Source organism: Ammospiza caudacuta, chromosome 22, assembly GCF_027887145.1.
Source record: "Ammospiza caudacuta isolate bAmmCau1 chromosome 22, bAmmCau1.pri, whole genome shotgun sequence".
Classification (NCBI taxonomy): Eukaryota; Metazoa; Chordata; class Aves; order Passeriformes; family Passerellidae; genus Ammospiza; species Ammospiza caudacuta.
Genome location: NC_080614.1, coordinates 2,831,608 through 2,845,409, shown reverse-complemented (window position 1 = coordinate 2,845,409; position 13,802 = coordinate 2,831,608). Strand labels below are relative to the sequence as shown.

Genomic DNA, 13,802 nt, shown 5'->3' with positions numbered 1-13,802 from the left:
CTTTCAGCCTCCTGATCCCTGGGACAGTATTTATCTTTAAGGAATGAAAAATAGCCATTTATTCCCCAAGACATGAGGCCAACGGGGAGGGCTCAGAGGGAGGAGCAGCCTGCCTGGAGGGCAGATCAGATCCCCCCTTTTGGGAGCTTGTGCAGGGATGCTCCCCACAGATCCAGGCCAGCACTGGGTTGCTGCTCTGCCAGACCAGCAGCCAGATTCAGGCAGGATTTTCCTGCAGGCAGCTGCTCATCCACAAGGCTGCACATACTCAGGACACCGCGGGGATGGGGCTGCCCTCGGCACCCACCGGCCTCGGCTGCCCAGAGAAGGAGTTTAGAAAAGCAGTGCGGGTAGATCCAGGAAATATCATCAAATCTGGCAGGAATTTTGGATTTCCACATTTCTGGAAATGCCAGAATCAGGCTGGAAAACAAAATAAAAGAAAGCAAAATAAAATAAAATAAAGGGGAAAAAAAAAAAAAAAAACCAACAGAGAAGAAAAATACCAAACAAACCAAAGAAATAAAAAATAAACACCGAAAAGAAACACCAAAAACCAACCCATCAAGCTAAAAAGAAACATTTTCAAATGAAAGCAGTGATGCTTTTTGGCTGTGCCCTAATTCCCATTTCAGGATTTCTTCTCAGACCTCCAGATTGTTGCTGTGAACTTTCTGCATTTAATTTTATATCATATTGTAATGCATCAGGAGCGGCAATGCCCATAAGGACTGCCCAGAGGGTCACCCCTTTTCACTGTACCCAGAGCAGGAGATACTTTGATGTAGGAAGAAAGCTTGTTTGTTCAATCAGTGCTAACAAAAAGCCTCAGTTCAGGTTTTAAAAATAAAATTATCAACCTGATCCTTCCAGCCCCTGCATGATATCATGTAAGATAATGTGCAGTGCAAGAGCACCTTACCTACCCATGGTAGGACTGAGGTGTTGTGAAATAATGCAAAAAATGAAACCAAACAAAACACCCTGAATAAAGTATTTCTAAGGCTAAAACCCTTGAAATTATAGGGCAGGTTTTTTCTTCCCAGAAAAAAAAAAAAAAAAAAGCATATCAAAAGCCGAACAACAAAAAGATGTTCCCTCTCAAAACTACAGGTGAGAAAATAGAGATGTAAAATGGTCATGTATCCTCCTGGCTTAGAGACTCCCAATGCTTGTGTGCAGGGGGGCAGACAGGGAGAACTGGGCATGCTGGTGTAGGAGACCCAAATTAAACACACTCCCCACCACTGGGCAGGGTGTTACAGTACAGGTGTGCATCACAGTACAGGTGTGCAGCCATCCCCAGTACAGGTGTGCACCCCTGGTACAGGTGTGTACCCATCCCCAGTTCAGGTGTGTATCCAGCCCCAGTACAGGTGTGTACCCATCCCCAGTTCAGGTGTGTATCCAGCCCCAGTACAGGTGTGTACCCATCCCCAGTACAGGTGTGCAGCCCCAGTTCAGGTGTGTACCCATCCCCCGTACAGGTGTGCAGCCATCCCCAGTACAGGTGTGTACCCAGCCCCAGTACAGGTGTGTACCCAGTCCCGGTACAGGTGTGCAGCCCCAGTACAGGTGTGTACCCATCCCCAGTTCAGGTGTGTACCCATCCCCAGTACAGGTGTGCACCCCTGGTACAGGTGTGTACCCATCCCCAGTTCAGGTGTGTATCCAGCCCCAGTACAGGTGTGCAGCCCCAGTTCAGGTGTGTATCCAGCCCCAGTACAGGTGTGCAGCCATCCCCAGTACAGGTGTGTACCCATCCCCAGTACAGGTGTGTACCCATCCCCAGTACAGGTGTGTACCCATCCCCAGTACAGGTGTACAGCCTGGCACTGTGGCATTCACTGGTTCCAGTGCAAGCTGAAACTGGAAATGTCAGGACACCCCGGGCTGTCCCAGCGCTCGAGGATGAGCATGTGGGGCTGGACAGGGCTCTGAGTGAGGGTGACCCCACACTCCCACGTCCCTGCTCCTGCAGCTGGTGGGAAAGGAACTATTTCAGGCTCTAGGGGTGACTGGGCTCGCTGTAATTCAGGGCAGAAGCCAGAGGAAGAGGTGGGAAGGCCCTGGAGATAGGGGTGTGAGAAAGGTCAGGGATTCAAGAAATTCCGTGGAAACAACCAAAGTGAACAGGGGAAGAAGCAAGACTGCAGTGAGGCTGGGGATGGAGAACTGGGGTCCCTGTGGCCCTGGAGGAGGCACAGCTGGTGCCCCCAGGTCTGTATTTGGCCATCTGGGAGTCACACGTGTCTTTCCTTCCACAACATCCCCAGCCTGAGGGACAGCACAACGACACGGCCCTGTCCCTGAGCAGAGAGGAGCCCATGCCTGGCACAGCCACCCCTTGATATCTCATCTGGCTAAAGACCTGTGAGAACAGATCTATTCAACTCCCACACCACCAAAGAGTGGCTCCTGGCATCCTTGACCAAAGCCAGAAGCTTGAGGAACTGGTAAAGGACCTGTGCCCTCCCTCTGAGCTGCAGTTCAGGTACAGGGACAGCCTGAATACCTCATGGTACCAGTAATGCAATATTGTGACAGCCTTTAAAAATTACACAGGAGTTTTCTAACACAAGATAAACGTCTTCTGCTTGCAGTCAGCAACACCTCTGTGGTACAGAGTCCAAGAAAGGGGAGCTGTGTCCAGAGGGGTTTGTCCCAGTGTCCTCACACTAGTCCTGACTCCTTCTTCTCTTTTCTCACATCCGTTTGGTATAATAAAATAGACACAAATGCATTTTCAGCTTTAGTCACCAAGTTTTCCAACCTCTGCTGCATTTTTTGGACATTGAAGCTCATGCCACGTATGCTGCTAACACTGTCCCAAGTCCTTTTCCCAGACTATCTCACTCCCCACACATAAGCTGCGTGCCCCCTCAGTTATCTCCTGCCTGTTTGGGATCTGGAAGATTTCTTATTCCATACTGCCACTTCTTCCCATGCCACCCAGGCAAACCTGGCACTGGAGATCTGTGCCCGTATCAGAGCCAGGGCAAACCTTGCAGCACCCTGAAAATGCCATTCTGCCCTTCCCACCGATCCCTGTGTCCCTGCAGTCCTCGTAAAGCTTTGAGTGTTATCCTCTCTGGAATCCTCACTAGGGAAACGTGGGTTTTACAAATGTGCTTGCTTATCTGGATTATCTGGAGGGGCTTTGCATGGCAGTTTTTCAGGCTGTCGTATGCTTTTTCCCTAATTTCTCTGAGGACATCTTTGCTCTCGCACCAGTTGGCCACCCTAAACTGTGCTGAGCTGTTTGTACCCCAATGACATTTTAAAAGCAAGATAATTTCTTTTAAAGGCTTTTGCCTTTGCTCTCTTAAAAATAGCTTTCTGAAATGGAACATTTTCACAGACAAAAATACCAATACTAACTGCCTTTGAGGGAACAGGCTGAATATCTCATACCACTGGTAATTAAATATCACAAAAGTCTTTAATAATTGCATGGAAGGTGCATAATACAGAAGGTATTTCATCCAAGGAAAGACCCAGGAACTTGTGGCATCGTTGATGCTGGGATGGAGCTGGGATGGATTCATCTGTCCAGCTGCAGCCAGCACTGTTGTCACTCACTAATGTGGTAAATAAGCATTTTAAATATGAGAAACTGGACACAGAGCAGAAGATACTGTAGGCACAACTATGATAAGCAGGGCTGGAGGTAAAGAAAAATCACAGAAGGGAACCTGCAGAGCCCAATCTGTTCGTGCCCACAAGGGCTGCGAGGTGCATGGGTTGAGTTTACCACTTTCACCGCTGAAAAAGACGGGCTCTATAATCCTGCAGGAAAACCCAACAAGAACAAATGGCTGGAAGGTGAAGCCAGGGAAATTTGTATTAGGGAATGAGGGGCCTGATTTTTAAAGGCTGGGGCTGACAAGCCCTTGGAAGGGATTATTAAAAGCAGCACTGCCTTTGCCGATGTTTTCAGATAAACGGTGAATACTCTTCTGGCCGCTATCCCTGGGCCAAATACACTTCATTAGGCTTTATTGGTGTGCCTGGATCTGATCCATTACGGAGTTCCATCCTTAGGCTTTATTGGTGTGCCTGGATCTGATCCATCAAGGAGTTCCATCCTTTACACAGTTGTTTATGACACCGAGTATCGCGCACCGACATGGGCAGGACGGGGGGTTTTGTTTCGTTTTGAAGGTAATACAAGTGCATTATCTGACCACTGCCTTTGGGACTGGTAAGGCTGAAGGGGTTAATCGCCTCTGTGACAGAGGAATCATTTTGAGCGTTGGCCACGCAAACAGGCTGGGTTAGAAGAAAGAACTATCAAAAACTGTCAGGGTATGAATAGAGTTATCATATGAATGGATGTGCCCCTGGAGATAAAGGCAGCACCGAAGACTGCCAGCGAGGCCAGCAGGGACAGGCAGAACACAGGACCCGAGCAGAACAAAGAGCGGAGGTGGCGGGATGTCTCCAGAAAACCTGTGCTCCCCGAGCCCTGCCGCCGGCACCCAGCACTGACCTGGCATGTGTGGGATGAGCTTCCACCCTTCCCGAGCATCTTTGATGCTGGGGTTTGGTGCTGGCTTGTTGAGTTTTTTTTTTTGAGCAAAATATTTTGCTAACCACCTTTCAGCAATCGAAAAAATAAGGAATTCTTTCCTCTCCGAAGCAATTCATCAGGTTTTCAGTTGTACTTAAATTTGGCTTCATCAGATCCATTTCCACCATCACCAAAATGGGTGCTCATTTATTGTCACTGGAAACAACCCCTTGCAATTTCAGGAAATGAGAATTCAAGGAGAATGAAAAACCTGCCAAAGTAGGTGTGTTTCGTACACAGGTGTGTTATTTTTCTGCAAATTTTGGAGGTTGATTTTCCAGAAGTTTTATAAGCTATTAATACAAGAGGGATGGAAATGAAGATGGCACCAGAAACATATCCCTGTAAGCCTACCTAAAATTATGCAAATATTTGCTTTATATCAGCATTTTGGGAGCAATCAAAAAATTAAACATCCCCAGATTTTTTTTTCACTAATGTAGCCTAAACCAGCTCCCTGTTTTAAACCAATGCTTCTCCATCCCCCATCATCAAAAGTCTATAAGCTTAAACAGTCTTGTTTCCTATCCTCAGAGAGGAGCACAGACCCCCACAGCCTTTTTAAAACGGAAAAGGCGATTTCCTCTCCCTTTCAATGTCTTGCTTTTCCTGCAGCCCCGACTTTGGCATTGCTGCAGAGAAGTAGGAAAGAAGCATTGAATAAACATGCAGATTAGTTTTTACCTTTTTTTCTGTTTGAGCAGAGGGGCAATTAATGAGATTACAAAGAGAGATTAGCGGGGGAGACCCCCATGAACCCTTTCTGTGGCCCCCGCTGCAGCAGCGCAGCGAGCGGCTGGGTTTTCCCAAGGATTCTGGTGCCTTCCCGCACCCCATCCCTGTTGAGTAGAGGAACAAAACCCCATCACTGTGGTACAAGGAAAAGATGAGCATCCTCTCCTCGGCTCAGCATCCTCCCCATCCCCATCACCTGCTGTTTGCCTCAGCCAGCGCGATGTGCCCCCAAAAGCTGGGGGAAATGTCCCCAAATCCCCCTCCCCTGCTTCACCAGGTCCCCACATGGAGCTCTCCAAGCTCTCCCGCGGGCCACGGGGTCCATGTTGTGATGGGGAGGAAGGTCACCCGTCTCATGGACGGAGGGCAGAGCTGAGCTGGGGGCACCACCTGGGAGGGAACAAACCCCCAGCAGCAGCATTTGAAGTGCCATTTTTTGACAGAAAATACAATTTTGTTACCCCCCACCCAAGTTCCAAATGTGGTGATTTCTGCTTGTCTGATTTTCTTCCAATTTAACGAAGATATTTTGTATTTTATTGTTTGACTTCAATTTGTGCTATAATATAAAATAGCTGCTTTAATATTTTCACCTATGCAACTCAGTCTGCAATAGTGTAAATATTTTTAGTCTCTCATACTTCATATTATTGAAATATCTTATATTGAAATATCATATATATTGAAAATAATTTTTCTACCTCCCTGCTCTAAAGCAATTTAATAATTTCAGACAATTCTTTTTTCAGTACTCCAAATAAAAATCTTCCACATCCTGAAAATTTTTACCCCTCTTTAAAACAAAATCTGAGTTTTGGCTTTCAATGCATTTCGCAATGGCTGCTGTGCTGAAATGGGGGATTTCCCATGGAATAGCGATTCCCTTTTCCTCTTATTTCTCGCACACGCCTGTACACAAGGCTGAAAGGAATAAAAAATATAAGCTTAAAACTTCTTGGAACAAATATTTCAGGAAAGAGAAAGGCACTGGGAGCTCTTGGCAAGGAAAAAAACTAGGGTTGAAGCTGTTTTTTTTGAACAGGTTAATACATGTTTTTATGCACCAACTGCCTCCCAATACATGCACGCAGAGTGTAGCACACCGTGGCCTGAAATTTGCTTTGTGGTTGTAATTTTCTACCTTGTGGTTCCCAAACCAGCACTGGGTTTGCTTGGCAGCACAAGCAGAAATGCAGGGCACGGAGAGGCTGTGGGAGCAGGCAGAGCTCATGGGCAAACAGGCTACACCCTCACGCCGTGCCCGTAGCCGCCACACGCTCTGGGACGGGGCAGCCAAGCCTGGCACAATTGGAGGGTGGAATGCACCAAGGCTGGGCTCTGCTCTGCGGCATCTCCCACATTTCCAGTCCCATCCCACGCCAGGGTGCTCAACGACCGCCACCACAGCTGATCCAGCGCGGACGCTGCTCCCAGCCCAGCACTGGCGCACTGGGGACCGGCAGAGCCACGGCCACATCCCCGCTCCAGTGCTCGTGTTGCGGACCTGGCTGGCACTGCGTGCTCCATGCCAGGGCACAGCAGAGCCCCAGGATCCATGAGCGTCATTGTGGTGGTGGATGGAGCACCACCAGCTTTCTGCAGGCTCCCACACCTTTTCTTGATGCCATTCAGTGCCTCCTGTCTGGTCTAATTGAGATCCAGACTGCTCAGTCTGCCCCAGAGCCCAGCACATCCCCAGCCCTGTGTAACCTCCTGACCAAGGCTGTGATTGAGGATAGCTTTCTTTTCCAACAAATCTTGTGGGAAAGCCAGGTCTGTCCCAGCTGGCGACAGGCAGACGGCAGTCCAGGGCCTGGCCACCCATGCAGACACCACAAAGCCCAACTCAGCATCCAGGATCTCCTCCGTAGAGTACAGCAAGGAGGCCCTTGCCTCACTTGTCAGAGCCCAGCGTGTGCCAAATCCGGGCAGGGCTGTTTGGCTTTGCGGGGCTGCAGCACTGAGAGCCTGGCGCTGCACAGGCAGCATCCTGCACCACTCCCTGCCCAGGGCATGATGCAAAGGGCAGCTGCTGCATCCCAGAGCAAAGACCAAGCAAGGGCTGGGAGTGTCGGGGTGCTGGGGCCCCGTTCTGCACCGTCACAGCCCATCCCCAGCAGTGAGACCCTAATGCATCCCCCTGTGTGGGCAGCAAAGCAGATGGGAAAAGGAGCAGGAAGAAGGCCAGGAAGTAGGCATTTGGCAGAAAACAGAGCTAGGACCAGCAAATAGCTGGAAATTGGGGAAAAAGTGAGGAAAATGCTGGTGGGTGTTGGATGATGGCAGTAAGCACAAGGACCCAACCCAGCAGGGTTCTTCAAAGTGCACGAGGCACAGGGGTGGCAGCCCTTGGGCCCCAATGTGCTGGAAGGATGGCAGAGATGCTGGGGCAGGAGAAGGGAGAGATGCCACCACCTCCATGGGGCAGGGACACCGGCCCCGGGGCTCGCTGCAGAGCCTGTGCCGTGCTGGCCGTGGTTCTCAAGCACAGCAGAAGGCAGGAAGGATGCTGCTGCCGGTGCCAAGGACACGCTCGGGAGCGGGAACAGCAGATCCCTGGCGATGAAGATCAGCAGACCTGGGAAGCAGCCGTGCCGCCGCTGCCAGCACAGAGGGAGACAGGCGAGCGGGTGGGTGGCAGGAGCAGCACTGCCGAAAACCAGAGGGGCCTGGAATACTGGAGTAGGGACACGGACGAGGGCCGGGGATGAGGGCAGCCGGCAGCTGGGTAGAGTGGCCGGCTGGAGAGAGCAGGCCTGACGTGGCTGACTCCAAGATGTCGGGAGAGGATCCTCAGCTGCATCCCTGCTTCCTACTTCAGAAGTTTCCAGCCCTTTCTCTCACGAGAAGTTTCCCACCTGAATGCTCTTTCCAGCTCCCCTCATCCTCCGCACACCTTCCTGTGCCCACCCACTCACTCCATCACAGCCCACGCTGCTCGGCCAACGCGCCCAGCCCCGTTGCTGCCAGCTCCAGGGATGGGGATCGCCATGGCTGAGCTGGTGCCGGTGTCCCTGTCCTCTCTGCAGCCACCCCTGCATGCTGCAGCAGAGCCCGGGCACAGGAGGAAGGCAGAGCTGCCGGCATTGCTGCAGAGTCAGGTTCTCCTGACCGACTCCGAAGTTTTGCCTCTGGTGCAAAAGCTCCAGGATTAGCAAACTCAGGCAGGCAGGAAGAACCTGGAGCTGCACTCCCCTGGGAGCACAGAGAAGCAAAGCCCGGCAGGGCTGAGCCCATGTGGGCTCATCCGAACAGCCACAGCGATCCCGCGGCTGCCCCTAACACTGCCCCGTCACTCCAGGGCCACCCCGGTTCCTACCTTCGCTGGTGGTGGCCGAGAGGCAGGCAGCCAAGGTTATGACGATGGAGAGCGAGGATGTCAGATCCCCCTGTGCCCATGCCATGGTCCGGCGGGGGCCACCAGCGCAGGGCCACCTCGGTTGTCCCAGCACCTCTGCGAGCGAGCTGCCTCTGCCCGGAGCTCCGGCAGTGGCCGGCAATGCAAAGGCACTTTGCGCACATTGCTCGCAGCCACACGGGCGGGCGGCAGGGAGGGAGCAGCCTGCCCGTCACCACTCGCAAGCCAATGGGCTGGGTGGGCTCTGCAGCGAGCCCCCCTTCCCGCGCCACACGCGCTCTGTGCCCGGAGCCGGGCTGGCCCGGGCTCCCGCTGCCCGCTGTCCCGCATCTCCCCGGCCCCGGGCTGCTCCCACAGCCCCCGCTGTCCCGCATCTCCCCGGCCTCGGGCTGCTCCCACAGCCCCCGCTGTCCCGCATCTCCCCGGCCCCGGGCTGCTCCCACAGCCCCCGCTGTCCCGCATCTCCCCGGCCTCGGGCTGCTCCCACAGCCCCCGCTGTCCCGCATCTCCCCGGCCCCGGGCTGCTCCCACAGCCCCCGCTGTCCCGCATCTCCCCGGCCTCGGGCTGCTCCCACAGCCCCCGCTGTCCCGCGTCTCCCCGGCCCCGGGCTGCTCCCACAGCCCCCGCTGCCCCGTGTGCCCCCGTCCCGCTCCGCTCTCCTCACCCGCCGCCGCCAGAGACAAACTTGCGGCGCTGAGGGGAGCCCTGCGCTCGGCCGGGGTCAGGTGTGAAGGGGATGGGGTTACCCGTCCGTCTCGGTGTGCAAGGAGAGGAAAACCCCTTGTAACTGCTGCCCTTCACCCCCATCTCGATGCTTTCCGTGCCACATCCTTGTGGGACGGACACTCTGCTCGCAATTGACCTGTGGCAGTGGGAGCAGGGGACAGCACACGGGGCTCACAACGCCTCTTTGCTGTCACCTGACGGAGGGTCAACCCTCTCCGAAGCAGTTTGGGAAGACACAGCAATTGTGCCAAGGCAGAAAGGCTGGGCACTGGGCAAGGATGACCTGGGACAGGCTCCTGGGATTACCTAAGGAACACAAAGCATCCTTCCCACAGCCTCTGCATCCCTCTTGCTTGGAGCCACCAGAATTGCCAAGCCAGGTGAGTACCTTGCTCAGCATTAAACACTCGACATCTGTCAACAGACCCCCTACAGCCACCACTGCTTCCCCATCTAAATGCTGAACAATCATTAATACCTGCCCGTGGTAACCACAGATGCTGACTCCCACCCACGCCACGTGCAGTGACTCATTTGCTCCTTCATGCACTCGTGGCCAGTGCATTGTGACTGCAGCTCTACCCTGCCCCTGGAGCCACCCCTGGGCAAGGCACACAGGGCAGCATAGGCATCTCTTCTGTCGCCTGTCAGGCCATCTCTTGGAAACGGAGATTTGCTCAGTGGGGACAGGGAAGGAGAGGGGTGCTGCACACCCTCCATGCCACTCTGTGCACCCTGTATGTTCCCTGGAGATGCTAGAGCCCGTGCTGGGGCACCCCATGGTGCAGCTTTCTGCATGGAGGAGTGAGGGGAGCTCCCTGCCCGCCTCCCAGTGTGTAGTGGCAGTGATTTCTCACTCAGAATGGATGAGGGCTGTACCTGTGGGGATGTGTCTGCACCACTCATCACCAGGACCTGGGAACAGCACAGAACCTCGGGTCCCTCCAGGCTGTGTACCCTGCCTGCCTGGGAAGCAGGCAGTGCAGAGACAGTGCTGGAGAGATCCTGTCATCAGCAGGATCACAGGATGGGCTCGCAGAGTGCTCAGGCAGGGACACAGCCGTGCCTCAGGGGACACCAGACACTGCCAGGGCAGCTGGCAGAGGCCGAGGGGGCTCTCAGGTGACAGGTACAGCTACACAGGGCACTTTACAGTGGACTTCAGAGCAAAGGTCAGGGCTGATGGCCTCCAAATCACACCAAGCCACCAGGAAGCCCCCCAGGATGCCACAGTAGTTGCACCCCTGCAGCTGGTGGGAAAGCAAATTTTCTGCCAGCTATCACATTGCTACTCTGACCCAGACATTTCCATTTGCTGAAAGGGCTTGTCACAGCTCAGTGCTGGATCATTCAGCTCTCTTCCCACAGTGCCCAAGCAGAGCCAGGCATTCCAGAGGGATGATATTCACACTGCCACCATCTGCCTGGCTCTTTTGAAACACCCCTGGAGAGCTACCTCCAGCTCTGGTGCTCATCTGGAGAAGAGAAGGTTCTGGGGAGTCCTTATAGCCCCTTCCAGGGCCTAAAGGGGCTCCAGAAAATGGACTTTGGACAAGGGATGGAGTGATAATGGGAAATGGCTTCACACTCATACAGGGCAGGGATGGATGGGATATTGGGAAGAAATTCCTCCCTGTGAGTGTGGTGAGGCCTTGGCACAGGGTGCCTGTGGGATCTCAGCACCTCAGGACCGAGGTGCAGAGGGACCGAGACCATCCTTGGGGGGCTCGGAGGTCCTGGAATGTTGCCAGAAGCGTCTGGTGGCTGGACTTTGATCCTACACAGGAGACGACACCTGTATGAGGACTGGGAGGATTTCACTGGGATAAATGGTGTAGGGATAGGTTAATTAGAGTGTAAGACACAGGGTTTAGGATTTCTGTACAGGGGGGTCTAGAGAAGTGAGATGGAGGAATTGGGGCGTGTCCTGTCCTTCTTCTTCTTCTTCTTTCTAGCCTCCATCTTCTGTGGTGGTGGTGGCACTTTGGGATTGGTTCTTACTAAAAGTGCACTGGTCAATAAGGGTGAAAGGTATTGGGGGAATAGGTAAATATTGTATACGTAGTTTTGAGTATAAAGATAAGTGACCGCCCTGGGGGCTCGCAGTGTGCTCAGCTGTGGCTGTCCCATCCCTGGGAATGTTCAAGGCCAGGCTGGGTAGGGCTTGGAGCCACGTGGTCTGTTGGATATGGGGTGGAATGAGATGGTCTTTAAGGTCCCTTCCAACACAAACAATTCTATGATTCTGTGATCTCAGTCCCAAACTCTGGATAAAGCTCTGGGGAGGCAGAAGCTAGCTTTGGCCTTCCAGCACTGAGTGATTCCACTCCCAGTGCCATTCCCCCAACCCTGCAGACCTTCAGCACATCCCAGCTGCCCACATGGGCTCTCCAGGCCCCTGTGCCCTCCCAGCCCCACATGTGACAGGACTGTGGGTCCTCTGGGGCTTGCAGAGGGGCCAAGAGCCAGCAGCTGTTGCATGTCCCCCCAGGTGTGGGTTTGCTGTGCTCCAGGACTGCAGAGAAGCTGTGCTGGCTGTCACACACTGTAGAGCAGCTTTGCAGGAGCCAGAAATGCCCTGAAATCCCTGCCAGGGCATGGGAGGCCTCTCAGATACACTGTCAGCTCTGGGGAGAGGGGATGGGTGTAGTGGGATGCCTGCAAGCAGAGGTGGGTGCAGTCAGTGTGAGCTCTCTACCACAACACAGTGCACACACACTGGGCACACAAGGGCTGTGGGGGTAGGGACAGACGTTCTGCTTTCCCTGGACACTTGGTTTCGTGGTCAGGATGTGCCTTGAGTGCATAATCAGTGCATGTGCATCGAGGCTGGGCACTGTCAGGGGTGCTGGAGCTGGTATAGGATCAAACACTTTTGGGATGCTCCTGGCTGGGAATGCAGACCCCTTCCACGCCAGGATCCATGTGCAGCCACAAGGGGTGGTCACAAGGCGTCCCAGGAACCCCAAAGAGAGCAGGGAACAGAAGCATGGAGGGCATCACACCAGGATCCCTGTCCCCACCTGCAGCTGTCCCCAGGCTCCCATTCAGCTACCTCTGGCCTGAGCCCAGCTGCCTCCCCCTTCTTGCTGAGTGCTGCTGCCTCCTCTCCTTGATGAGTCTCTGGCCACGTCCCTCAGCCATGGTCCTGCACCTGGCTGTCACTGAGATGGGGAGGATATTTATAGATGCAGCAGAGAGAGGAGAGTGCATCTCAGACAGACAGATCAGCAAAGGAGGGAAGCAGGCCTGGATTTACCCCCTTTCAGCAGCTCCCATGTCACTGTGCATTCACCAGCGAGGCCACAGCCTCCTGGGTAACTTGATAGCTCTAACCTGAGTGGTTGCTGCCCTTTGCATCCAGCTTTGCACCCAGGGATTGACCATTGCAGCCTTGAAAGAGCAAATCTGTGCCTGGACTGAGGAGGGCAGCCCTGCCTCTGGTGTTCCAGCACTTCTCCAGCACGTCCAGGCACTTGTGCTCTCCTGTAGCATGTGCAGGAGCACGTGCCTTAGGGTTAAGGCTGGTGGAGGCACTACTGGCAGTCATCGAGGGAACAGGACCATCTCCACACCCATGCCACTCTGGGTTGGGACACCAGCAGAGCCAGGACTCTCTGCTCCAAGCCCTGCAGAGAAGGAGATGCTCAGGGCAGAGACAGAGCTGTGGTGCAGGTCTCCATAACCCCTGACACCTCTTCATCCATCTGTCCCCAGCTGTACATCCCTTCCTGAGGAGGAGGAGACAGGATGGGACACGGTGCCCTCACCCAGACCCAGTGCTCTTCCCGCTCATCAGTGTCTGCAGAAGGACAAGGACGAGCTGTGTATGTCCCTGAGCAGTAACAACACTGCACAGAGGTCCAGGATCTTCCCAGAAAAGCACTGATCATTGTCAGTAGGGGGACAGGACTCCTGGGGGACTTTCTCCACCTGAATAGCCTTAAAGTATGCTCCATCCATGTCTTGACCAGGCAACAGCCCTGAATCCAAGGAGCTTTAAAACCTGAGGTTTAAGAAGTCAGATTCATACTGCCTTCCCCCCCTATCCTGAGCCCTCCATTCTGGCTCCACAGCAGAGCCCCAGAGGTCCCAGGACAGAAGGGGGGTGCTGGCCCCATGCAGGTGGGACATCTCCCTCTGCACTTCTGGTGGCCGTAGCATCCCCCAGTAACATTTACATTTTCTGCCTCAGCCTGAGCTGTCAGCAGGAATTCTCAGGGAGCTCCCGTGTGCCCCATGTTAGGATGCCAGTGGACAGCCCTTTAAACTGGCATCTGCTGCATAAACATGCTGACAAGTTCTCTACGTGCATGTAACAATTCACCTGAAGCAATCTGGGTGCTAAATCACTGTAATTCCTTGTGCTGTGTCAGGGCTGGGACAGATTGCTCAGCTGCAAGGCTGAG

At 53.8% G+C, this 13,802-nt stretch overlaps 1 protein-coding gene across 2 annotated transcripts in view; it reads right to left on the bottom strand.

Annotated features, from left to right (window-relative positions):
* The window catches only part of EPHA8 (EPH receptor A8), a 54,094-nt gene extending 45,382 nt beyond the window's left edge, over positions 1 to 8,712 (bottom strand). For both annotated transcript variants that reach the window (XM_058818800.1, XM_058818801.1), the window contains exon 1: positions 8,628 to 8,712. In XM_058818800.1, coding sequence (XP_058674783.1) covers positions 8,628 to 8,712 — 85 coding nt within the window. The remainder of the gene's footprint in view (positions 1 to 8,627) is intronic.
* Between the last annotated feature and the right edge of the window lie 5,090 nt (positions 8,713 to 13,802).